The sequence below is a fragment of the Yarrowia lipolytica genome, chromosome 1F (genome assembly GCF_001761485.1).
Source record: "Yarrowia lipolytica chromosome 1F, complete sequence".
NCBI classification, from domain to species: domain Eukaryota; kingdom Fungi; phylum Ascomycota; class Dipodascomycetes; order Dipodascales; genus Yarrowia; species Yarrowia lipolytica.
The window spans coordinates 1,899,614-1,912,981 of record NC_090775.1 but is presented as its reverse complement, the minus strand read 5'-3'; the positions used below and the strand labels follow the sequence as shown (position 1 = coordinate 1,912,981).

The window sequence follows — 13,368 nt, the reverse complement described above, 5'->3', positions numbered from 1 at the left end:
TCGCATGTCGTACTACTCTCGTCGAAACCGCGACGCTCAGGCAGCTCCTCCCGCCGCGGCCTCCAAAAAGGTGCCCATTGAAAAGAGCCAGCAGCTGCTCAAATCTCTGCTCCGAGAATCCGACAACAAGGTCTGCGCAGACTGCAAAACTGCCACCCATCCTCGATGGGCAAGCTGGAACCTCGGGTGCTTCATTTGCATCAGGTGAGTATCACTAATCTGCTTCTGGCGTCCCTCAAACAGCTACTAACTCAGATGTTCCGGAATCCACAGAGGAATGGGAACTCACATTTCCAGAGGTAAGTTGACAAAATTCAGGAGAGACCGCGGCTGTGATATGAGCTAACTCAGTGAAATCCGTTGATCTCGATGCGTGGACAGAGGAACAGCTCGCAAGCATGATGAAGTGGGGAAACACCCGGTGCAACATGTTCTGGGAGGCCAAGCTCCCCAAGGGCCACGTCCCTGACGACAACAAGATTGAGAATTTCATTCGAACCAAATACGACATGAAGAAGTGGGCCGCATCCACCACAGTGCCCGACCCCGATACCCTTGGTGGAGCTAGCCATGCTGCTGCCCCCGTGCAGGCACCCCCTAAGGACACTAAAATTGCAGGACCCCCTCAGGTCACCAAGAAGGCTCCTGCCACTCAGCAATCGTCGCTCATTGGACTTGATTTCGACGAGCCCCAGCAGCACCAGCACAAGCCCGCTCAACTACAGCAGCCGCAGCAGACCCAGAAGAATGACGACTTCCTTTCTTTTGCCCAGTCACCCCCTCAGACACAACAGCAGTCTCCCCAGCAGCATCAGCAGAGCCCTCCTCAGCAACAGTTCCAGGCGCAACAGCCCTTCCCATCGGCTTCTGCCCCTGACAGCTCGCGACCTGACCTGAAGAAGTCCATTCTGTCGCTCTATGCCAACTCACGACAGGCACCCGTGGTTCAACAGCAGCAGCAGCAGCAGCAGTTTCAACAGCAGCAGTTCCAAGCTCAGCAGCAATTCCAACAGCAGCAACCACAGTTCCAGCAGCAACAGGGAGGGGACTTTGGAGGTTTTGGAAACATGCAGCAACAGACCAACAGCGGTTTTGGGAACATGCAACAGGCTAACAGCGGATTTGGCGGGTTTGGTGGAGCTCCTCAGCAGCAGAACAACGCTCACAACGACTGGGCCGATGCCGCCGCTCCCAAGAAGCAGGAGGATGACGTTTTTGCCAACGTCTGGAAATAATAATTTTAATACACTTAGCTAATAATTAGATATCGGTCATAGATCCATCAACCGTGAGCATTGAGCAGACCAATCCAGTAGCACCAAGCATCGAACAAAGGAGCCAGAGTAACGATAACTTGCGACATACGAATTACGTATCTACGCTCAAGACTGACTGTCCATGATTCCAACTACAAGATATAAAGCTCATTATTAATATTACAGGTTTATTAGACCTAACTAGTAGTAATATGTTTCCCCATAAATATACGAGACATGCAACAATAAGATAATTCCGACTCCAAGATCCAACATGAGACTTTTCTTTCTAAACTAAGCCAGAGAAGTTCTCTGCTTCTTCTTCTTTGCACCCTCGGCGACTCCGGCAGCAGCCTTCTTGGGCACTCGGACGTCAGAGACGGGGGTGTACTTGTAATCGATACCCATCTCACCAAGCTTCTTCAGCTTGGCATCGAGCAGAGATGCAGACTCTTTCTTGAGCTGGTCCCACTTTGCTCGGGATCGGGGTCTCTCATTCTTGTACTGAGCAACCTGAGCTCTTGGCAGGACTCGGAAAGTCTTGTTAGCTCCCTCAAAGAGAGCCTCGTGAACCTCATCGTCAGGAACAACCTTGCATTTAAGAATGTGGCCGAAGAGCAGGTAGTTGTTCATGGTCTCGGCAGCTACCTGGGCCACCTCCTTGGACTCGAACTCGATGAAGGCGTAATGCTTGGAGGCACCGGTAGTCTTGTTTCTGGAAAGACGCAGTCGAGAAATATCACCAAACTGGCTGAAATATGAGTGCATCTGCTCCTCGTAGAAACCATGGGGGATTCGACCCAGATAGATGACGCCGGTTCCAGACTTTTTGGATGCCTTTGTGGTAGCAGCAGCTCGATTGGACTTGGCTACTGCGGTCTTCTTGACGGTAGCAGGGGTATCATCCATAGTCTCATCCTCGTCATCTCCATTCTCAAACTCCTCTTCGTCGTCACTACTCTCAAATCCAGCCTCATCCTGTTCCTCGTCCTCCGAGGAAGAGAATTTGGAGAAATCGTCGGAGGTGGCGGGAGCAGCGACCTTAGTGGCGGTCTTAGACACTCCAACCTTCTTGGTTCCGTTGGAGGACTTGAGGCCCTTTTTTAATGCACTGGACTTCATGGTTGTGTTTGTGTGTATGAGAGAGGAAATCTGCACCTGTTACCTCACACAAAATATTTTTTTTTTACTGCTGGGACAGAATTTTTGCATAAGCTTCAATGCCGAAGCTTATCTGCAGCTGTGATACATTAAGAGTGAAGAGGCTGACTAAGCAATAAGGGTCATTATAGAGAGGAAAACAATAATGATGACAAAGATACTCGTACACTGTTACTCGTGTATTCACGACATCAACGATATGCCTCAGGGATGCTCCCGGATGATATGACTTATCAATAGCAGAAGTAACACTACAGGGAAACTAAAAATATATATACGCTACCACGTACACGAAAAACTATGAAATCAAAGCTACGATGGCAACATAATTTTGGTCTATTACTACCACGGATGGTGGATAAATTACTTTATAGAAGTACTCGTCGAGACTCTTACTTCTGGGCAGGGGGGGCGCCACCAGCGGTGGGGAGACCAACAATACCCTTGAAAGAGTCGTAGATGAGCCACTGGAGACCAGTGAGGGTACCGACCATGACGATTCGGACACCGAGACCGTTCCAGAGACCACCGAAGCCAATCTTCTTGTAGATTCGGGAGACGGCCTGGCCGGTGGACTCACCGGGCTGCTTCTCGGAGTTAATCTTGGAGACCATAACATCAGCGGGGTGGGAGACAATAGCACAGAAGACACCAGCAATGTAACCACCGAGGAAGGAGACACCAGTCTGGGCAAGGAAGGAGTAGTCCTTCTTGGGGTAGGGCAGGTAAGAGTAGATGAGCTCAACGGTTCGCTCGAAAGTAGCGAACTTAACCATGGTGTAGGGAACCTGTCGGGCCCAGAGGGGGGTAAGACCCTTGTAGAGGCCGGCAACACCCTCAGCGGCGACCATCTTCTTCATACCATCGAAAGCACCGGTAGCGAAGGGGGGGATGGTGGTCTGGGTCTTGACCTTGACGGCCTCCCAGGGACAGAGCAGAATATCAGCGAGAACCTCAGCGGAGGCGGAGGCAGCGAGGTAGACAAAGGTCTTGTACTTCTCGGCGTTCTCGGCGCCAACGAAGTCACCGTACTTCTTCTTGAACAGCTCGTAGAAACCGTACTTACCAGCACCCTGGAGAGAGTAACCGATAAGAGTGGCACCGACACCGGTCCAGATACCACCCATACCCTCAGAGGCAATGATGGATCTCCAGGCCTGCATGTTGGAGGAGTAGAGAGCGGGGTTCACCTGTCGTCGGCACTTGACGAGATCAAGAGGGGTGACGAGAGCGTGGGTAACACCACAGGCGAGCATACCACCGGCAACACAGGTGGCGTAGAACTCAGGGGAGTAGAGCTTGATGCCCTTGGCCTTCTGGGCCTTGATGGCATCGCCGGCCTTAGCGACCTCGGCCTTAGCATCAGAGACGAGAGCGTCAGCCTTCTTCTCGACCTTCTCGACGGTCTTGTCGAGAGAAGATCGGACGTTGAAAGCACCAGCACGGGCGCCGTTGGGGTCGAAGGAGGCCTGAATGGCGGAAACAGATGGGAAGAGAGCCATTGTGGTGATTTGATTCAGACTACTGATGGAGAAAAGGAAAACCCGGGAGGAAGGGATGACGAGAAAATAGGAAAAGCTGGAACCCTAAATTTGACCCAATAACAACGCGAGTTGAATTTACCTTGTCCAATCCAGAGCTTATTTTCAGCAAATCGGTAGTTGCACACAGGGAAAGAGACCACGCGGACCGTTCAACATCACATAATGATGCGATTGGAAATTGGAGCACTGGCAATTGGTTCTCGTTGGGTCAATTGAACAATCCGGATATTCCGAACACCGTTTTCATTGCCCATTGAGCCATTTTTGCATGTACTATGGATCTAATGCACCTGGTGGCTGACGTATCCATTTTTCAGAGTTTGGGTGGTTTTCTGCATAGCTCTCGGTTCTGAAGCAATTTGGCTTTGCTCCGAACTCTGGCAGTCGGGTAAATTCGGGGCCTGAGGGTAGACCAATTAATAAGCTCAAAATGACAGCGTGGCCAATACTTTTGAGGCAGGTTGAACGGGTGTGGTGACCGGATAAGCTTAGTAAACGACTAGTAATCCTTAGTCATGGTGACAAAAAGCATAGAGTGATCGCAGAAAGTTCTCATTTCGCCATGAAGGGTCCGTCATGGGGTCCATCCTGCTGCTTAGTCAACAGCAGAAAGCCTACATGCTGTTTTTCATGAGCCTAAATCAATTAAGGTTGTAGTGAACCTTGGTTGTTCTCACCGTGTGTCATCGCGACACCAAACTGGAGTTGGGAACAGGTGGTCGGTAACGGCTCGGAGATGATAAGGGCAGATCAGAATCCCTGTTGCTCCGGAAGTCGTCTCCAGCCCTTCTTGGGTATGTATTAGAGACGGATTGCGGAGCCTGCATCTTTAACGATGCATGTATGAACACGTGTCTTGGGCAAAACAACACAGTGCTTTGACAATCTACGATTGCTACCAGCGTACTAGCACACCAAGCACGAGATTATAGAAAACAGTAGTACTGTACTCGTACTGTACCGGTATTACCGCCAAGTTATAAGCCACTGCTCCATCTCACCGTAATAAATCGTCTCAACAATTTTAGCTGCTTGTACGATAGTATTTTACTTGGACGTTGAGCCAGCCATGATCCAAAAGTCAGAACGCGGTCGCTCAGCTACATACTGCTCTTTGGGTTTATGAAACTTCCGGCCTTTCTATTTTGCAGTGCGTCACGCGTAGCAGAACCGAGTTATATAAATTATACTAGCCTGCTGAGAACGGAGGGAGTTGAAAATGCCTTTTACTAAAAAGGGCGCGATAATAGACTACAGAAAATATGGCGGCTTAAGGATGAGTTATCGAGCTTCGTGAAACAAATCTGAAGTCCGTCAACACCAAATAGATTTTCAGCAATATGCGTCTTAGACGCTGGCATGGCTTTGTGCTGCAGGCTCGGCCCCAGAAGCATCGGACACTCTATCTTGAACTGTGCATTGACTTCTCCAGGATCCAGGGGAAACGAGTTCCCAGCCAATCAAACAGTTCTAATTTAGTCGAGAATCAATTGTTTAGCGCACATAATTCTTCCGGGAGCATCTTACTCTTGCGTTTGATGCTGCCCCCCCACGCTCTCTCATTCCTTCATGATCTTCGCTGTGTCCCACAAAAACGTGGGGACAAAAATGAAAGGGTGCGTGCCCACCAATTGCAGAACCAAACAAGGCCAGGGGATATTATAGCCGCTATTGCTCCTTATCACGTTAGCCGTAGCCCAAGATGAGTTGAGATTAGGATTTTATGATGGGCATTTGTACGTAAAATACAACCAGATGTGCCCGGTCCTTATACAACACTCATCTCAGGATGCCATTGAACAGCAATAAGACTGATATAAACAGCGACGCGAACCTCATTATATATTATGTACAAGTACTGCATTGTACGATTACGTACCAGTACGTGTATTGTACACAATATCGTGCAGTAATGTACGTACCAGTACGCGTGTTGACAGAGTGCATTGACTCGTAGACATTGTTCGTGACCGCATTTAAGGTTCATATGGATAATATTTAGGCTTTGTGGTTCTAGGAAGAAGTATATAAAAAGAGGTTAGGGTTATTTAGGTAAGTCATTAAACAGACCTGGCACGTGGAAAAACCGACGAGAACCTGGTATGTATAGTAGTACGCGTTTGGTAACTCGTAGCTACAGAAAACATACATGGGTCTCAGCAACCATTGGGGCTGATACACCAACTACTCATGGACCCTATTGGAGGAGACAGTCTCTTGTGTATTGAAATTAGTCTTCATTAATTAAATACAAATATCGAGATAATTACTGCAGCTACAGTATCATCAAATAGTGGGAGTCCTGCAATACAGTATGTACGATACATACCTTTGGGACTGGTGGCACTACTTTTGCAGAGCAACACAATGGATTTCGGTTTGCTGGTCTCAGCTGGTCAGCTCCATAAATACAATGTTATGGAGCTGATCTTGACAGAAACACTCCAGCGAATGCTGAAGACACCATGGGACAAGGAAAGAAGAAAGTCGTTTAAAACCGGTCCTCAGCATCGCTGTCAAGTTCCTGGTCAAACAGAGTAGAACCCATGAGCTTCCAGGTGGCCGAGAGTGGCAAACCGATGACGTTGTTGTAGTCTCCGTTGATCTTGGAAATAAGCAGAGCTCCAACACCTTGGATCTTGTACCCTCCAGCTGCATCCTTGGCTTCGCCCGACTCGACGTAGTTCTTCAGAAACTCATCACTGGTTTCAGGGTCGAAAAAGACCTCAGTTGACTCTAGATGAGTCTTCACGCAGTAGCCCGGGCTGATCGGCTCATCTAGAGGAGCCACACAGACGACAGCAGTAAGAACCTGATGGGGACCCTTATGGTCTCTGAGCTTCTGAAGTCCAATGAAATGCTCCACCTCGTTTTTAGGCTTCTCGAGAATCTCTGAGCCTTGGAGAATCACAGTGTCAGCTGCAATGACCAACTTGGGGGGGATCAAGTCATCCATTGTAGCCTCGTAAACAGACATGGCTTTGCCCTTGGCGGTATCCACAACGTACTGAAATGGGGACATGCTGTGCTTAGGCAGGTCTTCCTTGAAATGAGATGGCACAACGTCCACATCTTTGCACCCAATCTGTCGGAGGAGCTCGATACGACGAGGCGAAGTCGAAGCGAGAACGACTCGTTCCTTCGCTAGTGCTTTGGCGATTCTGTCCATCTTGTGTGCGTTCTGTGTGATTTGTAGGTGGTGAAACCCCCGCTGTACATCTACAGCTCTACTACAATCAGCTCAGCCATCGTACATGCATGAACCTAACCGTGGTACCCAGGGTTTAACTAAAATATAAGTAATGAAATTATAGTTACTTGACAATTAATTTAAATACCTAGGAGCCTGGAATGTGGCAAATTACGCTTTAGTGAGGTTGTTTACACCTAATCTCAAGCGTACTGGACAGTAAGTTTTATTGTCGTTAGTCGTGTTTCTTCTCTTCTAGTACTTTCCACCTTCCGTCCTACAATTGTGAGAGACAATGTGTCCGTACAGCGATCTTACTCATCTCACCAGAATGTTCTCTGCGAGACTCAACTCCCACAAAAAAAACCAAATAGGGTTACGGCCGGGTAAATGTGAGTCAAAAATATAAAAGCCTTTCCCTTTGGCAACCTATTCTTCTTCACGCAACACGATGAATGTGCTTGAAATCCAGATAGCTATGTTATAGCTGACTGAGTCTCTGGCATAATTGTTGAACGTGTCCCTCCTGTTTCTGCCTCACTTCCTTATGCTCCATAGGTTGATGGGTTCTGGTGATGGAGGAGATCAAGCCATCGAAGTCATACCCCTATTCGCTTTAGAGGGTATAGATGACGGTGGATCGGGTAGATGCGGGACTGTCACTGTGTATGGTAGCAGTGTGTGTTACGTAGATACTACATTCTTCTTACATAGTCATTTAGTCTTGTCAAGTAACGGAGGAGTCGATTTCTGATGCCACTGTCAGATTCTCCAACGAACCTTATTTCCCATATGCCGTTGCTTAGTAAACAAAGATCTGAAACCGAAAATGTTGTTTTTGGTTTCATCAGCAATACTGAACGTACGAGTCAGAACATGATGACTAAGAACACCGTTACTGACGCCGTAACAAGAATTATTATTGACATAAAGAAACTACCATTGTGTCATTTGCCCCAAATTATTCAGAGTGCCTTATTTACTGTCTCACCACTCTCCGATGGTTATGGCTTCGCGTCTACGTCGCGTTACCTGGGCAACCACCTTTATTTACATCTAACTTCTTCTTATCAACTCCAGCATTGAACCAACAATCATGAGAAAGAGCTACAGACCGTCCATGTCTTCGACAAGGCCAAAGACACGGTCCAGTATGGCTCCATCGACAGGCATGAAAGTCTTGGTCCGTTGCCGTGGCCGCAATGAGCGTGAGACGACAGAAAACTCGTCTGTTGTGGTCAAGACGAGTGGACACAAAGGACGGGAAATAACGATTGAGGGCGGACCAGTGGCCCACACGGGGAAAACATACACATTCGACCGGGTATTTGGACCTGAATCGGACCAGGGAATGATTTTTGAGGCCGTGAGTAGCTCTCTGGACGAGATGCTACAAGGATACAACTGCACGATATTTGCTTATGGACAGACAGGAACGGGAAAGACATATACAATGACGGGTGATTTCAATCTGGACGAGAGAGGAGAGGCGGTTTCTAACGCTGGAATTGTTCCTCGGGCGCTGGTAGAGCTGTTCAAACGACTTAGCGGCTCTGCAGGTGAAAACTCCGTCAAGTTGTCATATGTTGAGCTCTACAACGAAGAACTCAGAGACCTGTTGAGTAGCCAGGGAGATACCAAGAAGCTTCGGATCTTTGAGGAACCAGGCAAAAAGGGAACTGTTGTGCAAGGGTTGGAGGAGGCATATGTGCGATCATGCACAGAGGCCATGAAAGTGTTACAGGAAGGATTTACTCGACGGCAGGTTGCTGCTACTAAGTGCAACGATATGTCTTCTCGGTCACATTCAGTGCTCACGATCACGCTATCGACCAAGGAATACACTGCTGATGGCCAGGAGTATCTGCGCACTGGTAAACTGAACCTGGTGGATTTGGCTGGATCTGAGAATGTGGGACGAAGTGGAGCAGAAAACATGCGAGCAAGAGAAGCAGGATCGATCAATCAATCGCTGCTTACCTTAGGGCGTGTTATCAACTCGCTAGTCGATGGTACCCTTCACATTCCATACAGAGAGAGCAAGTTGACGCGGCTATTACAGGAGAGCCTTGGAGGAAGAACAAAAACAGTCATCATTGCGACCGTCAGTCCCGCACGTGTGTCTATTGATGAGACGATTTCGACATTGGAGTACTCGCACAGAGCAAAGAACATTAAGAACTCGCCTGTTGTGAATGAGACCACGAGCAAGCAAGTGTTTATCAAAGACTATGTGGATGAGATTGCACGCCTTAGAGCTGACCTGGAGAGCACACGAAAAGGACAGGGTGTGTTCTTGTCACAGGAGAGCTATCAGCTTCTGCTTGACGAGAACGAGAGTCACAAGGTGACCATCAACGAGCAGAAAATGCGTCTGGATGTTTTGGAGGAACGTGCAGGAAATTACGAGGGAAAGATAAAGGACATGGAGGAACAGCAGGCCGTCGTCATCAAAGGTGCCAAGAGTCTCCTGAAGGTCATGGATTCTGCTGTGGCGGAGGTCACCAAATTACACGAACACACTAGACTCATGGGAGAGATTGGTGTTCGGAACGAAACTGGCCTGAGAAGTTTGCAACAATCGGCACCTAAGAGACTCAAGCTTTGTGTTGGAACGCACAAGAACGACGTGGCTCATTATGTGACTAAGACTTCTGGGGGTTTGACAGCGCTCGATGGATTGCAGGAACGAAATAACCAGTTCTTTGGCGATCTGACTCAGCGTCTTGATTCTTCAATCACTTCAATACAAGCTCAAATCGTGCACCTGATATCCTCCAACAATCAAGATGCACATTCTATGGCGTCATTGCTGAGTGAGTTGGGGGCTGTCAAGCACGAAATGAAAACCAATATTCAGGCATCAATGGCTCACATACAGACTTCTCTTCAAGACGTTACAAGCGATCTTGAAAAGCACATTGAGTCGTACGAGACACAGCTCACCAACTCACTTTCCCAGCTGTCATCCAACTTGTCTCAGTCTGTCGCCTCAGTGAGACAGACTTACGAGCGGGTTCAACAGCAGATTGATCAGGCCGTTACTAGCCACTTGAACACCACTTCCACAAGCACAAAGTCAATCCACACTTCATTCGAGTCCATGTCGGCTACTGTTGCTCGTCAGAAGGAGGCTCAGGCCGCTGCAGAGGCTGAGCTCAAACAACGGATGAACCAAATGATTGAATCGGCGTTGAAGGAACAGAATGACCAGTGGGATGCTGTCGTTGGTGCTCTCAAGACTGAGGTGCACCGAGAGCTCTCTGCTGTCAACGGAAGCATCGAGACGTTCAAGGGTGCCTATGGAGAGTCTAGAAACCAGGTCGACTTTTCCGCAGTTTCTGGCACAGCTCACCAATTAACTGAAGAGAGCATTAATCTCAAGGAGGCGACACGTAACGTTTTCGACCGCGTTGAATCTGGCCATAGCAGTCTGTGCCGAGTCGTTGACTCTCATTCTGATTCTGTCACGTCCGTCATGTCTCCTCTGGACTCGTTTGTTGTGCAGGCCACGGAAACGAACCAAAATCTCTCTGAAGCTCGCGCCAAGCGTATGGACGAGATCAGCAGTGCATTCGAGGCGGGACTGTCATCAACAGCTCAGACTATCAGCGTGTACTCTGATACAGCAAGAAGTGACAGCGAAGCTGTGAAAAGCGAGCTCAAGACTGGCATTGAAAGTGTCGCTCACTGTGTCAAACGTCTAGCTAGCGAAGTCGATCAGGTGTCAGGTCACATCGAGGAGCACTTGTACGAAAAATTCCCCAGTGCTCCACCAAGATCAAGCTATGTGGATGTCGCAACCGATTTCAGGGCTGTCGTCGAGAAGGGTAACCTCAAGGGTCACACCAGAGACCCGTTGCATGAGGTCACCAACGAGATGTAAAGTATTATATTATTTATAATGATTGAATGGGTGTTTAGTCGTAGTTGATAACGCTTGTTCAGCACATGAAGTTCCTACCAGTATGTACTGTTTCGCCTAACAGATCAATGCGAATGCCGAGAACAAGACACGTGATCTCACAATAACGAACAGCGAGGGGGATATAATGAATTGGAAATATGTGGCCAATTCATTATATATAATCGGGGCACATACGATAGTACTTACAAATGTTCAAATTACATACTTTCTGTAACGTGTGGATAACATATTGTAGCCACATTAAATAAGAACCTCAAAGACCAAGTCCTCTCTACGACACACAATCTCCCATACAATAGATACCACCCCAACACCCCTAAACTACCGATTTATTGATATCATCAAAGATGCGGCTGCTCGCAATCATTACTCTCTGCAAGACCAGTCTAGCGCTGTCTCATCCCTCTGGAGGTGGAGGGGGAGACATACCATTCGACAACATGAGACACATGACAAGCGAGTCCAAGTGGAAAAGTGCAGAGAGTGAGCTACAAGGCTTCTACACTCGAAGTTCATTACGCGAAGACGAGATGATGAGTCTCGACAGTGTGATGGAAAAGATATCCGAGGGACATCATTCGACCTTCACCAATTGGTCCCGTGACGTCATACAAACGAGAGAAGCTGACGATACACCCAATGGTCTTGAATTGATTAACAGCACGGTAACTGCTGCTCCTACGACAATCTCCATCACCGATAGTTCTATTGAGACTGCCATGGGGCAGAATCCAGAGTCAACTTTTGACAACATCGCCGCGCCCTCAAGGAACTCCGAAACCAAGCCATTTACCGCTAGATATCCACTGGAGTCAGATCCAACTCCAACTCCTTACTTCGAACCTATGGCAAGCTCAGCTGCCCCTTCTCCTGCCTCGACAGGCAGTTCCAATCACGCGCCGACTCAGTCATTTGGTGTGGTTTTGCTTGCTCTCGGGGCATTCTTCTTGTGATTGATTATTGTAAGTGACTATTGTAGCTTGTACAAGTAGCTATAATTCAACGAACGGGTCCATGACTCTGAGTGCGACTGTAGTAGGTTTTGTAGCACGGATCCAAAGTTCATGAATGTGGAGGTCCTTTTAGTTAGGGCCCCGAGAATATAAGATTTGTGGGGCGCATGGAAGTGCATTCTTATCAAATTCCCCAACATGAAACTCGTTACTCTGGCAATCCAGCTATCCACAGTGCTAGCCACTACCCCAGTGGTTCTCTGGCATGGTCTCGGCGACAGATATGACTCTCCAGGAATGACCGGTGTGGCGGACCAAATCCGCGACATTTACCCTGACATTTACGTGCATTCAGTCGGACTCTCTGAAGACGGCGGAAAAGATCAGCAAATGGGTCTTCTAGGCAACGTAAGAGAGCAAGTTGAGAGTGTCTGCGACCAGCTGGCAGCAATACCAGAGTTGAAGGGCGGGTTCAATGCCATCGGATTTTCCCAAGGAGGTCTGTTTCTTCGTTCATACGCCGAGTTGTGTCCCTTGACAAACGCCTCAGCTCCTGTTCTCCGAAAGCTCATCACATTTGGCTCCCCTCATAACGGAATTGCTGATATGCCGCTCTGTGGGCCCAGCGACTTCCTTTGCAAGTCTCGTAACAAGCTGTTCAAGAGTCAGGTGTGGACTAAGAACTCTCAAACGAATGTGGTAGTGGCACAGTATTATCGGGACCCTAACCACATGGACGTGTACCTGGAGAAGTCTGGATTTCTGGCAGACATCAACAACGAGAGGCAACAAAAGAACAAGACCTACGACCTGTCTTATTTGGAGAAGTTTGTCATGGTCATGTTCTCGGAGGATACCACAGTAGTGCCTATGGAGAGTGCATGGTTCCAAGAGGTGGATCTCGAAAGTGGGCAAGTCACCCACCTTGAAGACAGAGAGATATACCAAGAGGACTGGATTGGACTTAAGAAGCTTGGAAAGCGTGGTGATCTTGAGTTCCACACGGTCCATGGACAGCACATGGAGATCAACGACGACGTGATTGAAACGTTTGCCTTGAGATATTTAGGCGACGATGACGATATCAAGGCCGGTGACGACTTTGTGTTTGTAAACCAAGCTAAATAGGAATACTGATACTTTGAACTGAGTACACTATGTACACACTTGTACTTGTATAAGGAAATGAGAAGGATGCCACAATCTAATACGCCACGGTGATTGCACTGAAGTGCAGCACCCCTCCCTGTCATGATGGACTTTTGCGATGCTTGCCATGTCTCCATCTGCAGGCGTACACAAATGCCCCCGACTAGTAGCGAGGTTCATAAGAAGC

At 48.3% G+C, this 13,368-nt stretch overlaps 7 protein-coding genes across 7 annotated transcripts; 4 read left to right on the top strand and 3 right to left on the bottom strand.

Annotated features, from left to right (window-relative positions):
- Positions 1 to 4: 4 nt before the first annotated feature.
- YALI1_F19126g (uncharacterized protein) lies at positions 5 to 1,235 on the top strand (the record flags this gene model as incomplete). The annotated part of the gene is made up of 3 exons (XM_505405.3): positions 5 to 204; positions 256 to 299; positions 352 to 1,235. The coding sequence occupies 3 exons, from the start codon at positions 5 to 7 to the stop codon at positions 1,233 to 1,235; spliced, it is 1,128 nt and encodes a 375-aa protein (XP_505405.1).
- Positions 1,236 to 1,550: 315 nt separating this feature from the next.
- On the bottom strand, positions 1,551 to 2,378 carry YALI1_F19106g (uncharacterized protein; the record flags this gene model as incomplete). Its single annotated transcript, XM_505404.3, has 1 exon — positions 1,551 to 2,378. The coding sequence occupies one exon, from the start codon at positions 2,376 to 2,378 to the stop codon at positions 1,551 to 1,553; it is 828 nt and encodes a 275-aa protein (XP_505404.1).
- A 431-nt stretch (positions 2,379 to 2,809) lies between these two features.
- YALI1_F19090g (uncharacterized protein) lies at positions 2,810 to 3,919 on the bottom strand (the record flags this gene model as incomplete). The annotated part of the gene is made up of 1 exon (XM_505403.3): positions 2,810 to 3,919. One exon carries the CDS (start codon positions 3,917 to 3,919, stop codon positions 2,810 to 2,812), a length of 1,110 nt encoding a protein of 369 aa, XP_505403.1.
- Positions 3,920 to 6,452: 2,533 nt separating this feature from the next.
- YALI1_F19058g (uncharacterized protein) lies at positions 6,453 to 7,130 on the bottom strand (the record flags this gene model as incomplete). The annotated part of the gene is made up of 1 exon (XM_505402.3): positions 6,453 to 7,130. One exon carries the CDS (start codon positions 7,128 to 7,130, stop codon positions 6,453 to 6,455), a length of 678 nt encoding a protein of 225 aa, XP_505402.3.
- A 1,117-nt stretch (positions 7,131 to 8,247) lies between these two features.
- Positions 8,248 to 11,037, top strand: YALI1_F19047g (uncharacterized protein; the record flags this gene model as incomplete). Its single annotated transcript, XM_505401.3, has 1 exon — positions 8,248 to 11,037. One exon carries the CDS (start codon positions 8,248 to 8,250, stop codon positions 11,035 to 11,037), a length of 2,790 nt encoding a protein of 929 aa, XP_505401.3.
- A 389-nt stretch (positions 11,038 to 11,426) lies between these two features.
- On the top strand, positions 11,427 to 12,032 carry YALI1_F19015g (uncharacterized protein; the record flags this gene model as incomplete). Its single annotated transcript, XM_068283394.1, has 1 exon — positions 11,427 to 12,032. The coding sequence occupies one exon, from the start codon at positions 11,427 to 11,429 to the stop codon at positions 12,030 to 12,032; it is 606 nt and encodes a 201-aa protein (XP_068139495.1).
- Positions 12,033 to 12,230: 198 nt separating this feature from the next.
- YALI1_F19007g (uncharacterized protein) lies at positions 12,231 to 13,160 on the top strand (the record flags this gene model as incomplete). The annotated part of the gene is made up of 1 exon (XM_505399.3): positions 12,231 to 13,160. The coding sequence occupies one exon, from the start codon at positions 12,231 to 12,233 to the stop codon at positions 13,158 to 13,160; it is 930 nt and encodes a 309-aa protein (XP_505399.3).
- Positions 13,161 to 13,368: the final 208 nt, after the last annotated feature.